A 14912-nucleotide genomic window follows, 5' to 3' on the forward strand; every position below is an offset into this window, starting at 1 on the left:
TTTTACGGTTGAGGTTGGGTTTATCAGCTAAGTTCCAAGAACGAGCTGATGCTATAAGAGTCACCGATCAACGATGGACGCCGCCGGAAAAGGCAAGGTAATATTTGTCGGCGCAAAAGGCAAAGGGCCTTAAGGAAGTGGTATGATTATCTAGAAAAAGAAGTTATTCTCAAAAAGACTTCACAAGATTTTAACCCTGAGTCCATTACGTTATGTCTCAACCCACCAGGCAGGCGCGGGCAGGAATTAAAACCCGACGAATGCCTTGCAAAGTGAGGAAAATGGGCGAAGGCATATGTTTTGATAAATTTTTTTAGATAAATAAATCCAGCAAATTCTTCATGTGTAGTTTTTCCATAAAAGATAACAAATAAGATGATAAAAAGACTAAACTCTGGAAGGACTTAATGTTGCCAACACAGTAGCAATTCAATCCTTTTATGATCACGACACTTTAATCTCAAAATAATGATAGATTTTTTGCCTCGCCGCAGCCTTTTTCACGAGGACACACCAATTCTCCATTCACCCATACTAAACACCTTTTATCGTTCACTCTTTTGTTCGTGATAGAATTGTTGTTACCAATCACTTGCAGGGGCCCTCACTCAAACAACCAGCAACGCCTTTTTTTTTTTTTTCTTTGAAAAGTTATTGTTTTGTTTCTGCTAGTTAAGTAGCACTTCAAAGCAGGTATTTCGCGGAAATTTGACAAACATCCGAAATAAAGATGAAGCACCTTCACTTTCCATTTATTACTACACGACCTCAAAGTTTATAGCAAAACACCACGGCAAGGATTTAACAACTTTCCCAGTTCGCCTTTGCGCTTTCGGTCACACTGAGAAGGTGACAGCTTTAGACAATAGTCCTTTGTTTTGTATTCTGCGACGAACCCTCTATGCAGGTTCAAGACTGCCTTTATTGTAAGTCCGAAAAGGACGATTACGGGCGATCGAACATCCATGGCGACCTTTTACAAATTCATAGTGCCTTTTGTCTTGTTGTCGTGGAAACTTCCAAAGTCCATTCAAAATTAAACCTTTTCATGCCGTCAGTCACGTTTGTCAAATAATCGGTTCTTTAGAAAACACTTCCAGTTATTACTGAAGCATGAAAATCACAATCAATGCTGACCAAAGAAGCAATCAAAACAAATGAGCTTGTTGCCTCTTTCTTAACATATAATCCTCCAACAATTGTAGAGACACATTGCTGTCTGATTTTACATCTCAAGATTCACATATCGCGATAATTCATAAATAAAGAATCTACCTTCACTAAATGGTTTCAATTGACACACACATAGAGCAATTAGCTCCTCTTAAAAACAGCTTTACCTAAGTACCGTGGCACAATATCACGGAGACAGACTGGAAAATAATTCTGGCTAAAGTGATAATAATATCAAAAGCTGCCGCGATTAAGTGAAGCGTGTGATGCGCCCTATGGTTCGGCCAAATGGTGCACTGCATGAAGCAGTTACAAATCGGAAACTCTCTAGAAACATCTAAACTACGATAAGGAGTCTACCATTTTGCTTCTTTACTTGTCAAAGACAAATTAACCGACCCTCAAAAAAAAAAAAGATTGTTTGATGACGTGAGACTTGAGAGGCTCAAACTGACATATTGATTTTGATTTGCTTAACAGCAGGGGGTGCTTTATGAAACCTTTGGGTCTCGAGCCGTCATAGTTCGTCATAAACAATCCGCTATGTTTCATTCAAATCTAGCGAATGAGAACAAATTGCGCAAACAGGGTAGTGTGTATTTGTTTAAATGATGCTGTTTTAGCGTTATTTGCAATTGAATACGACATCAGTTTCACCACATTATCGTTTCTACTCTTATTGTACACGCAATTCAAGGGGTTTATTGTGGACATCTTTCAGGACCGCCTTCGTATTTTGAAGTTATTCCATTCTCTTTTAAGTGGTTCTGAAACGAATCACAAAAAGCACCGACAGAAGCGTTTTTTAATTAGTTTGCCTTTTGTAAAATTGCTTATTAATGAATCACTTCACAAACAGAGACGCCAGGCGTTCTCAAGAGACCCGCTGTGTACTAATTGGTATGTAATTTGTCCAAGATAAGTAGCGCTTTCGTATTTATTTGCTAAGTAAACACAAGATAATTTCTCCTCAAGTGCACTGTGTACTTCACATTGGTTCACTTAAAAGATTTTCATCGGCCTAAGTAAACCACCAATATTATGAAAAGTTTATCGGTTGTAAGATACAAACATACTTCATCCTAAATTCACGAACTCAAAAAACATGTTAATTTTTTATTACCAGGATAGAAACTTGCCACGAGCGAATTCCAGCTGACCGAAATGTAAATAAAAAAATCCATTGACTGTTTATCATTAAGTGATTGTCGAAAGAAGAAACATTCAAAAGAATTCAGTTCCTCGGTCTCAATGTAAGTTTTTAATTTGCTTAAATGAATAAACAAGCACATATATTTTACGCTACAATATGCTCGACATTGATTTCAAATTTCATCTAGATTAACAAGTGTTCTTTATAAACCTGCGCTTCGACACAGAAGTTTGTCAAGGAAGGCACACAACTCGACAAGAAACAATCATTCGTTTATCAAATAAAATTGGTCTTACAGGATCCGAAACAAGTTACTTACCATAAATTACGGTAATAGACTCTTGTCTTTTCATAAAAAAGTCTAGCAAGGAGATTAGCACTTCTACAAAGAGCCTTCAAGAGTGGTAAAATAGTGCCACTCTGTAAAGCTGTTAATACTAGCGTGAAGAAATATCAACTAAACTTCTAAAGAAGCTACAAGGTGCTTGAAACAAAGAGAAAATTATCTCCTGCCAGACAACGATAAACTTTAACATGCTAACCACGAGCAAGAAGAACGTTCTCCTTCTATCAAGCTATTAGTCACGTAAAAATAGTGGAAGCAAACAAGTCGATTGTATTTTCAGGAAACGCTTCACAAAAATTTATGTTGAAGATTGATGACCCAACTATTAAAGCGTAAACGATCTTTTGCCAGATGCTTGAGAGAAACACATGTCTAAGCTATCGTTTGAGTGACGACTTTTTCAACAAGCAAATAATAAAAGTCTGGTTTTCTTATCACAAAGCGACATTGCGTTCTCATATATTATATTCTAATGAACACCATATGGATGAAAGCTGTGTAGGTGTGTTCATCTACCAAGGGCCATGGCAGGTTTCTTTATGAAATACTGCGCCGACTGTTTGGAGCTTTCAGGTTGAAGCAATCCGCAGAAGTAGGAGGGACTTAACGAGAAGCAGTGTGGCACCAGTGCAAGTGGTTCTATAGAGCTATCCCGAAAATAAGAGACGAACCTAATACAAAGAATAATTTTATTCCAATTCATATGTTACAATAGATTGTTTCTGTTCTATTTACACAGAATATGTAAGTTACTTGGAAATAAAATCTTCATTCACTTCGCTTGAGAAGTGGTGCTTCATGTGTAACTACCGCTGGTGGCTGAATAAATAACAGCATTAAGCTGATAAGTGCAGCCATTCTCTTATGTCAAATAAGGCCACCAGTTTCTTACCGGACATTTCATAAGGGCTTAGAAGCGTGGCAACACCTAATGTCAGAACAGACGACGAAAGTTAATTTTGCCCCACCAGCGCAAACAAGATGATTAGGTCCTTTTCACAAGTTTTAGCAGGTACAAGCCGTCTACTACCAGTTTCCCTGAGAAAAAAAATTCTAAGAAGCTATATGGCCTTAAATTTGCGCTAGCTTAGTCCGTCCTTCAGACCGTGAGTTTGCACGAGAGGTGTTTGCCATTAATGCGGCGGTTAAATAATTACAAAGGCATTGTTTTCATCGTCAAGGAGTGAGCTGCTGAGGTCTCACATTATAGTTTGCTGTGTGTCTCAATGTCGAGGCAATTTTACAGAAATTGTTTCAAAAACACGTGCTTGATGTCTTTATAATTGCTCTCACAACAACGTGAAATAAATTGAATTACCTGAAACCAGAATCTCTCTTTTCAAAAATGTTCACAAGGCTCTCGCTTACTTGTCAGTAGTCATCCATATATTCCATATAATATCCAAAAAATATATGAAATTATTATCTTCTTGAAGGTTTTCAGTTAATCTGTAGAACAAGCGTCAATAAATCATTTTAAAAATCCATTTCAGTCTGCTAGTCTGGCAAACTCGATGAAAAAAAAAAAAAAAAAAAGAATATCACCGAGATAAAAAATAAAGTACACCTGAAAAGAGTTTAACTAAATAGATATGTAGTACAAAATGTCGCCACTTGCCAACTAGTCTAGTGATACATAAAATTGTGAAAAGTTTGAGGAGGGCCATAAGGATTCCTGTGCGAGTAACCTACAGCTTGTCCGAAGTGTGAATTGGGAAAATTTACGTGCGCATAAGACTGAAAAGCGAAGTGAGGACCATACGGCGAAGGCTCACAGCAAACGGAGCCAGCTCCGAGACTCGATGGAAACCTTGGTGGTAAATACGGCTTGCTTGCCAGCTTAAGTTTTTCTAGTTCGGCCTCATGAAGCCTCTTAGCTTTCGCTCTTCGATTTTGAAACCATATCTTAACTTGCGTTTCTGTAAGGTTCAAAGAGGAAGAAAATTCCGCTCTTTCAGCGATCGAGAGGTATTGCTTTTGTCGAAATTTCCTTTCCAAGGCAAGGAGTTGTGAAGTTGTAAAAGGTGTTCTGGGTTTTCGATTAGTCTTGTGTTTCCTAAGTTGGCATTTTGTCGGACTAAGTCGTGGACGAACCCCTGAAAGAGAAGCCCCGAAATGAGGATTAGTACAGAATATTAGGTGACTCGTGTGGCTCATATACTAGATCTGTTAAGACACGCACTTAGAAGTCAAGAAGGAAAGTCCACAGGAGACAGCTCCTTTTCTATCGGACAAGAGGAACACTTCTGATAATTCGACAGCATTAAACGTGGTCAATTGAGATACAACCAAAAATAGGATTTCATACAAAAGTGGTATTTTTGACTTACGAGGTGGAGGGTCATATCTAGTAGAATGCATCCAAGGAAAGTCTTCCGTCCATTCCACACGTTCATTAGTATCTTTGCTCTCACTAGTCGAATCGATAGACGGTTCAGCGCTTTTTACAGCTTCTCCTCCCCTAACATCTTGTTTATCCAACAGCCTTTCAACAGAAAAGTTAATCGGTAACCCTGGAGTGCGGGATGAATTTGACGCACTGTCGCCATTTTGTTCTGGTTTGGATATAAGCGACTCAACGCTGAAAGATATGCCTCTAGCCGTGGCAGGCCTTCTTTCCTCCATGGCTTTGTGAGCGAATCACAGTTCGGTTTTCTTTTGCACAGAAGGCTTCTTCGTTTGCGTGTCGTTCCTGGAATGCCTAGTTGCTCTGCCGTCTGTAGCTTTAGTTCGGAACTGAAGAGAACCTGCTGTGAACAGCCATTTCACCCGTTTGACGTCCGCGTATATTGGACCCTGCCTAATAGGGCATAAGATAATTGTGTCATTATCAAGCAAATTTGTTGTTGATAAATGGCAGCCAACCACAGGACGCGCAGGGTGTCATCTTTAAAAGATTTGATAACTGCTAAATTGTTCCCATTGGCTCGCATTAAAACCAATTTACGGCTTGGTAGTCCTATTGTTTCTGTCGGCGTGGTGGCTTCGATAATTCTGCAAACATGCTGGAACTGCCTTCGAGGCATTTGCAAAATAATTTCATCTGACGTGCCCACACTGTCGGTTTGAAGTTGTTATCCAAAAGTACCGCCTTTCTAGCTTCAAAACCAAAACCACTTGTCTGATAATTAGGATTAATATGCAAGGTACTTAAAGAAAAGTAATGGGATGGTTTCAAGATGGGAATCTTCTTTCATCCGGTGACGAAAGTCACGAAAGAGAGCGATGCCGCGACCTTTATTTTCTCTACGGCCGTATTTCCTTTAAAAATAAACACTACCATTTTAAGTCTGGAATCATCTCGACTCTCACTTAGAAGACATTTTTTGTTTTCTTAAAATCAAAGCTCTAAGGAAACAAGTATTTTCTAATTGTTTGCTCTAATCCTTAAAACAAATAGAAGACGTCAGCGGGGGGCTTTCAACCGATAGTATCGGATCTTAAAGGAAAACAAAATTTTATGGAAATCAATTAGAGCTTTTTCAAATACAAATTACTACGTGTCTCTATTATCGGCTTGTTCGGGAAGCAATTTCCATCTGTGTATGTAACCGGTAATTGAGAGGTAATTGAAGCAAGCGATGTGCTTTCGCAGATAATGATATGGTAATATGATTTCCACCAAGCCATACATTCAATTTCTAAGTACAAAACATCAGCTCTCGACTAAAGTTAGGTCTTGAATAGTTCAATGTGATTGAATCAATTATAACACCTTTGACAATCTTCTAAATACTGCCAAGGAGGGGCCATGTTGATTTTCAGTGATAAGACAAGAGGTTTTGTTTGGATTATTCCCTTCCTGCACGCCCGAGAGCTTTGGATGTTTATTATCGGCTCTTAGCCCTAATTTGATATTTCCACAAACTGTTTGGCGAGGCTGATTATTTGATTTCCAGATGATAAATGGAAGATATTCGAGTTTTTGGCGAACTTAGACTTACCTCAGTATCACGTAAGAACAAGCTCTAAATTCTTAGCGCTAATGTCTCGATTGATAAACTCTAATTGTAACCATACAGTGTTAGTTTTAGAGATTACTAATTTGAATAACTTCGGATATCTATAAAGTTCTAGTGAAATAGATATTAATCACCATTTCAATGTAATTAGTGAAAGACGCCAGTAGTCTGACGACCTAATAAACAACAGCCGTAAGACCCAATTATGTCTGAAATAACGGTTAATTTTAGAACCTTTCTAGTTGCCCTGAAAAAGTCGATAATCCAACCACTGACTTGTCCTCTTTCTACTCTTTACTGTTATGGTTGTTCTTTAATAAAAACGACTACAAAAACTTTCCGGAAGCCATATATTACCCAGCAGAACTATACTTACTAAATATTTCGACTTCGCCGTTGACAAGTTGTGAGATAACCAAATTTGAGAAGCATAGCTTTATCTCGGTAGTTCTATTCAAGTTGGAGTTATCTTTGTAGTGCGCCATGTTTTCTGATATCAAGATTAAGTTTCTCTGACGAAGATAAGTAGCCCCATGCCCTTTATCACACTTACTGAAGATTCTGCTGGACTTAGTATCTGACACGAACAGCCACATGTGCTACTCAACTGGTGAATTTCTCTCTGCTCTGCGTCTTGATATTATTCGAAAACTGAGGCTAGGACAAATGTATCCTCTCACGAAGCTACAAGGTTCGCGTTCGCCTTTTGATGGACGCAGAGTTTTGTAAATATTATATGGACATTGAGACATTTTTTTAGTTTCAAGCTGCCATAAAGGTTACGCGATCTCTATCAGATTAGCAAAGTTTAGGCGTTTTGAATCTTTTAAATACCGAGAAAAAATAAAAGACAAAATATAAAACCATTCAGACCCAGTTTTAAACAGCTTCACATTATTCGTCAGGAATAATTCAAACACAGAAGAAGCCAAAACAAGGCTACGAGAGAAGAACAAAACTGGCAACTGCTGAATTGTAACCACTTTAGAATAGCGTTTATTTCAGTTTCGCGAGGTCGTGCCCAAAAAATCCTTTTTCAACAAAAAACGTAATAATAATGATAAATAAAGCAAAATAAAGTATGAATCTACACGTGAAAGAAAACGGGATTTAATTCAAAAAATTCATGTGTCTCGTAGTAATCAGTTAAAGCGAATCATGATCAGTGTAAGGAAAATAAAAGTAGGAAAATAAGGTGTAGACGCTACCACTTTCAAGCGTACATGACAATCTTAGTAAACTTTGCACAAAATGAGAGATAGCATTAGGAGAGCGCATCTTCAAAAGACAACGCATATCTTGCTGCGTTGTTATTGCAATTCCCAGCAATTTTTTGCTGGTGTAAACGTATTCAAACGACAGAAGAAGGGACGATGGATAGGAAAGAAAATGTATACAATGACAAAAACACTCCTGAACGAATTTAAAACTTGTGGATCACAGTAATGATGATATGCCTAAGTATGGAATAAAGAGTTTAAATTTTACCCGGAACGCGTGGAATGAAATATTGCACGGTGCTCAAGCAAAACAGCGGAAGAATTATATTAAGTAAGCAAATCTACTTAACTAAGACATTGCCACGATACCACGATTCACGAATTTTTATCGTTAGATAATGAGATTATTCTGTTTGCAGGCAGAGACACTACAGAGTCAGTTTTAAGTAAATTAAGATTGATCCAAGAGCAGCTCTCCACTGCTTAATCCTTTCCTCATCCACATTAATTGCCATGCATGAAGATTAAGTAATGAGATGATTGACTAAATTGCGTTAAGAATTCCTAAGATGGAACAAGGAGATAAATTCTGATTCTTCCTGATTTAAAATCGCATTATAGATAATGAACATAACTCCATGAACATATTTAGACTGTCAAAGGGATAATAAAAGGAAATTCACTGAACGGTGACGTGACGAATGTTACACCATCCAACAAGCTATATTCCAAAAAGGAACAGAGGTGCAGTATTTAACACACTCAAGGATAAAATTCATTGCAACATCTCGATCATAGTTAATGTCTTGAATGCGCTGTCACCGATGACCTTCACGGCTTCGGCAAACTATAATTAAATTACTTCAAGATTTCGAAGACAACTATGATTAATGGAAAGAGCTTCACTCCTAAAAGGTAGAAAAAAAAAAAAGAGATAACCATGGAACATATTTTTACACACGCAAGGTACGCATTTCGTTTCTTTTTTTCTAGCTAGAGGGTGAAATGATGCTCTACAAGTATCATCTTAGATATTCTAAATTTCAACATTAGAATAATACTACAAAAAGAAAATAGTTTGATCGCCTAGCCCTTTGCACACAATTTATACATACAATTAAAGAAAATTCCTTACTAAATCTATTTTCCAAATAGATAAACCACAATACATGCATATTTGTGGAAACAGATGTGGTGCGGTTAGATAATATTGTTCCACGAAAAACATTCGATAAAATGGCAAATTAAAATTGACTGAACATCGCACGGCAGGAGTATTTCTATTGTTAAGTACTACAAAGGTCGGGAGTGATTTCCCATCAAATAAGTTCGAGTGCCCTTTAAATTTCTGCTGTTCAGTGAGCGGTATATATCAAGGAACCGCGAGAAGGATCACGCCTTCCCTCTTTGCTGTTTTTTCGAAAAGTTCAGTCAGGGAAGAATATGGAATCGACATCTACAAAAGATTATATAATAATTGCTCGTCAAGTCCAAGGTCTTACCATGTGACCTTAAGTCTCACCAATGCATGCCATTTACCGACCATCTGTCTTGTAATAATCAGGCTGTCCTGTTTCTTATCGATATGTGACGAAAACAAAACCGCTCTCAAAACCTGACGTGACTCTCCGACTTTAAGTAAAGGAATACACGATTAATGAAACTGTTAATACAATGCTTTTTCCTTCATGTTTATTTTTACATTCTCTGTGCTAAACTGACCTGTGTTGTCACATTTAGTTATTAAATATAAATATAAGGCTTTGGTCACCTAATGTTCTTATCGCCCCAGGGTTCAATTAACACGCATTATAAAATAAACACTGACTTTTGCAAGGAATAATAATTCAATGGAATACAAAAAAAGAGTCTATCGTTAGTAACTGTCGCTTTACTTCTAGTTCTTTTAACAAAAAGTTAGAATTGATTGTTTACAAGAAAGAAAATTCTCGGGGTGAGTGGAATTTCAATTCATTGTTACAAATTCAGATAAGGGAACAATGAGATAAAAACAAACACAATTAGTGGAAAAGGAAAGAGGAGTTGAAAGAATGGCTCGAATTCAGACAGGTTGTGATAAGTTTAGGTTATTTGTTGCGAGTTTTGAAAACTTGCTTTTTGTCATTAAGGTTTTGTTTTGACCAGTTTCTTACCCAACACGTGGTGAAAATAACTAGCGGAATAACATGACCCAAAAATACATAGAACCAAACAAATAAGAACAAAGGGCGTTTTTACTGTTGAGCCTTTGTTTGTTCTGGCGTAACACTCGGGTTCTATACTGTTCTTAGGATTCAATGGAAAAAACAAAGGTGATTTACAATCTATAAGGTATATAAGACACAACTGTACTAATTCATGAAGGAATCCTTGCAAAGTGGTCTCCTTACTTAGGGGTATTTGAACCATAATGATTATGAATACACCTGCTTGAGCCACGCATTCTCTCGGTGGATGCAAAAACGCTATAGGCACCTGGACCTGTGGACATAGAGGGACTTAGACTCAGACTTTTCTCAGTGAAATTGGCCTATTTAGAGCCAACTTGGCAAACACCTCGAAATATTTGATTTAGATTTCATTGAGATCTTATAATATTAAAAACAAACTTGCCACCGGCTTGGTAAACAGAGGACGTCCAGTATTGCCCCTCATAGTTTTGATGAATGTTTATCGGGAACGTAAAGCTGTTTGATTGAAACACTTAATAAAAAGGTTGTAATAATTCGACGTGAAATTATCGACAATCTTGAAGCACATGCTATTTTATCTTTTTGGGGAGGAACTAAACAAACAGCAACACCGCCATTTTTTTTCCTCGACATAAGCAAAGTGTTTGCGTGTGCAAATCACAAAGTCTTTTGTAAACAAAAAGATTCATTTTAGAAAGGTTTGCCTACCGCTGTGTTTGTTTAAGTGGTCCACTTCTTTTATCAAATACTTCCCACAGAGACCAGTAATGCTTCATTAGATACAATTTTAGAGCGCCGGAAATGGGCGAAAGCCACGGTCCAAGTGATCTATCGAAGCAAGGACGTATTGAACAAAGCTCAAATTTCTTCAAACAGAGTTTACTAGTTTCCTAAGGTATTTAATAATTCCCTGTTAAGTTTCTAAGTAGAAAGTCGGGAGACTTCCTTTCCTTTTGGATAGATTCTTTTTTGGTTGTTAATTAAAGGAGTGCTAATCTACCGATGCCACTGTGCTGGCAGCGGCCTCTACCACAATAGTTTTGCATCGGTAGAGTGATTAAGAGAAGCCGAGTAGCCGCTTCTAGCAATTTCGCTCTCGCCTTAAACGATAACACCAGAAGCAGGATTGAAATGCGTTGGGACTCTTATTTTTTTATTTGGTCTCCTCATTGTATCTTAGTAATGTATCTTACTTGAGGAAAATATCATGTATTCTGCGATCGAAAGACTCTTATTTTCTTATGTTCTTATGTTCTTTTGTTCTTGTTCTTATGTTGGCTCTTATGTTCTCTTGTGTTCTTGTTTTTTCAGCAACAAATCTTAGACTAGATGAAGCTAAGTTTCGTTAGCCAATATATACTTCATTCCAAGTCTGGTTTCTTTGATACGGCCACTCCCTTTCGTAAGCAAGTCTTTCCCCTCATCACGTTGATAGAGATGGTAGCTGTGCTCTATCACTAAGTCTATTTCTTCTATCCTTAGAGGTCTATTTATTTGTATCTAAACAGGAGCCGTGGGGCAGTCTAATTTTGTACGGGTTCCTCATCTGCAGCTTCTCAAATCCCACCTTACCTTTGGCGATCATTTCGTTACCTTTCATCTTTCAGAATTAAAAAATATGATTTATTTCCTTTCATTTCATTATGAGCCGAGGCTCTGCTACTGGTGCGCGTGATACGCCTTCCAAGGATCCATCATTTCAAAGTGTTCTTAGTCTTATTTCAAACTGTCTGCCCATTTATACCATGAAGACCGCTTCCCTATGTTTGCAAGGAATTTTGTGTGCTGCGTATCCCTTTATAAACTGATCATGCTTTTCCATCGAATGTACTTCACCTTGGTTACGGATGATTAGTAAATGGTTAAATGGTTTTACAGCCGAAACTACTGCGCGTTTGGCGAATATGCGCTCCATCCTGTGCGTACATGATTCATTTCTGCTTAGGTTGCTATGTATGTATGTTTTTTCTCTCCTTTTAGCATCTTTTTTCAGCCTTCATCTTTTCTTTTACCCTAATTAACCCAGTCTGGATATCCAAACGCGTTGATACTCTTCTTACATGCTCGTATTCATTCCTTCGTTTTTCTTTCTCTGTAATTATGTTGTTATTCCTGAAGACAGGTCCTGTTTTGAGTCTTATGTGTCCAGGAACAAAATTTGGACATCTGCCTCTGTGAAACGAGCGAATTTGATCTTGTTTGTTTCCGGCGTTAAATACCGATGAAATAACCTATCAGAGCCTCCACTTGTTCACTACTAACGACTTCTACGTATTCATCCACTTACATCTTTCAAAGCTTAGCTTCACAGTCCAAGCAATTGCTTATTCCAACCAATCCATTTAAAATGTCTGCCAGGATTGGGGACAACACTGCAAAGTGGCGAATTCCTTTTTATCAATCTGTCCGTCAAACGCGAAATATGAGGGCTTACCAATTACTTTTATGAAGTCTATGAGGTCAATCACCTCTGGTGCCCTTACCTAGTTAAAAATATTTTTCTCTTGGAGAAAGTTCAGAGAAGAGCCTTTCGATTGGCTTTAGGTCAGCGAAGGGGTGAGATGTCATATGAAGATCGTTGGGAAATGTTGAAATGTTACATTGGTCGAAGTTGACTGATAGAAGGCTATATTTTTCCTTGGTAGAATGCTATAAACTTGTATTCGGGCTGAATGGCCTTCATTTTTGTGATTTTTTTAAATTTGCTTCAAAACGTACTAGGTCCAACCACAATTACAAACTGCAGGTTAAATTGGCAAAATGTAATTGTTATAAATACTCTTTTTTTGTTAAAATCATTCGTGAATGGAATGACGTGCCCGCCAATGTCGTTGAAATAGGTAACTTAACACGTTTCAAAACAGCTCTTAAATTATACATGCGTATTTCTTAGGTTTTTATCCATCTTAGATTTTATTATAAGCATAAATTTTTTAATTTTATTTCTTTGGAAGTTTATTTACATAGGGTTAACCTCTTAAACTTCCTTTTAAGGGTATTATTTGTGTTGTTTAGTCTTTGATACCTTAACCGCCGCCTGGTTAGCTCAATTGGGAGAGCGCCGGACTGCTGTGCGGGAGGTCGAGAGTTCAATACCGGCCGGACCAACACTCAGGGTCTTAAAATTAACTGAGAAGAATATGCTTCCTTTCTTTAACATCAAGAAATGGTTAGATATTCTAGTCTTCTCGGATAGGGACGAATAAATGGAGGTCCCGTCTCCTGCAGGGTTAGGGGCAGGAGACGTTAATTTCCCACGCACGAGATTACTGTGTGATGGATGTCCTCCCCTGGGGTGGGTTGGGTGGGTATACAGCGCTTTGGACAATTAGTGGATTTTAGCGCTATATAAATACAATTATTATTATTATTATTATTAATAAAGTATGTATGTATGTATGTAATTATAACGAACTGGTTCAAGACTTCAGAGGTAGTTCATCGTTTTATTACGACAGGTCTGTTTCGTATAGTCGAAAATGACCACACTCATGAGGTAATTTCAACGTATGTATGTATGCATGTGTGTGTGTGTGCGTGCGTGCGTGCGTGTATGTATGTATGTACGTATGTATGTGTGTATGTATGTATGTATGTATGTATGTATGTGTGTGTGTGTATGTATGTATGTACGTACGTGTGTGTGTGTGTGTGTGTGTGTGTGTGTGTATGTATGTATGTATGTATGTAATTATAACGAACTGGTTCAAGACTTCAGAGGTAGTTCATCGTTTTATTACGACAGGTCTGTTTCGTATAGTCGAAAATGACCACACTCATGAGGTAATTTCAACGTATGTATGTATGCATGTGTGTGTGTGTGCGTGCGTGCGTGTATGTATGTATGTACGTATGTATGTGTGTATGTATGTATGTATGTATGTGTGTGTGTGTATGTATGTATGTACGTACGTGTGTGTGTGTGTGTGTGTGTGTGTGTGTGTGTGTGTGTGTGTGTATGTATGTATGGGTTTATTCTGTTCTTTCGCTCCGTGTCCTCTTCACGGCATTCCCTAGAGATGACTTATGATTCGTGTCTAGGATGACTCCACTCGCGGAGTTGAATTTTTTTTTTTTTTGTCGAGGGTGGCTGAGAATAATGTTCTCTTGGACGTCTGGTGTGTTGAAGGCAATTGCGCCTATGTAATCCAGAATAGCTCTCAAAGGATAGTCTCTCTTATTGATTTTGGGTGAACAGTATAATAAGGGAGTGGCCTCTTTGGCGAAGTACAGATATTCTAGTAATACTCCTTTATCTTGTTAACCCTCTTTAGCTTGGTGAGTCATTTCTCAATCAGTTTCAACGGTAGGCAGTATATATTTGGGCACGCTTGCAGTATTTCCTACTAAAGGGGCTGGCTTGAAACGACAGCTCTAGAAACTTCTTACGGGTGCCCAATTTACGTTATCAACTCAATTAACAAATCTAAATAGCAGTCAAACCTGTATTATTGACCACGTAATCCATGTTCCTCAGAAGAAGGGTATTTTGATATTTAAAAGAACTGAAAGAAACTATAAAAACGTTATTAAGTGCCACAATTCACCTCTTAATGTACAAAACTCGCTTAACAATACAACTATATTGGTTTCGGGAGATAAATATGGATTACACTCTACTTGAAAGATTATTCTTAGTCTTATTTGAGCGATCTCGCAAACAGGCCTTTAGGACTCAGTACAGGGTGACCACGACCGTTTAAGTAACTGCTTAATAAAGGAATGACAATTTCGGGACTTTAAAAAAATGATGATCGCTTAACAAAGTGCCTCTTAATACAGGTTCGACTGTATGTTGTGTTTTCTGGTCTGTGGGTCGAATCATCCCACCTTCGAGATTCTTTCCCTTTCAGTATTGTGTTTCCT

The 14912-nt window shown here is 37.9% G+C and overlaps 1 protein-coding gene, 1 long non-coding RNA gene and 1 pseudogene across 3 annotated transcripts in view; 1 reads left to right on the forward strand and 2 right to left on the reverse strand.

The window, feature by feature from the left end:
• Positions 1–14912, reverse strand: part of LOC111323752 (uncharacterized) — a 61905-nt gene that overhangs the window by 14983 nt on the left and 32010 nt on the right. The window lies entirely within an intron of this gene.
• Positions 3345–6816, reverse strand: LOC111323749 (homeobox protein MSX-1). The gene is made up of 2 exons (XM_022927178.2): positions 5003–6816; positions 3345–4768 (listed from the first exon to the last, which is right to left on the reverse strand). Exons 1-2 carry the CDS (start codon positions 5295–5297, stop codon positions 4299–4301), a joined length of 765 nt encoding a protein of 254 aa, XP_022782913.1. The 5' UTR covers positions 5298–6816; the 3' UTR covers positions 3345–4298.
• Positions 10978–14912, forward strand: part of LOC148742174 (zinc finger MYM-type protein 2-like) — a 6978-nt pseudogene continuing 3043 nt past the window's right edge.

The sequence above is a fragment of the Stylophora pistillata genome, chromosome 1 (assembly GCF_964205215.1).
Source record: "Stylophora pistillata chromosome 1, jaStyPist1.2, whole genome shotgun sequence".
NCBI lineage: Eukaryota > Metazoa > Cnidaria > Anthozoa > Scleractinia > Pocilloporidae > Stylophora > Stylophora pistillata.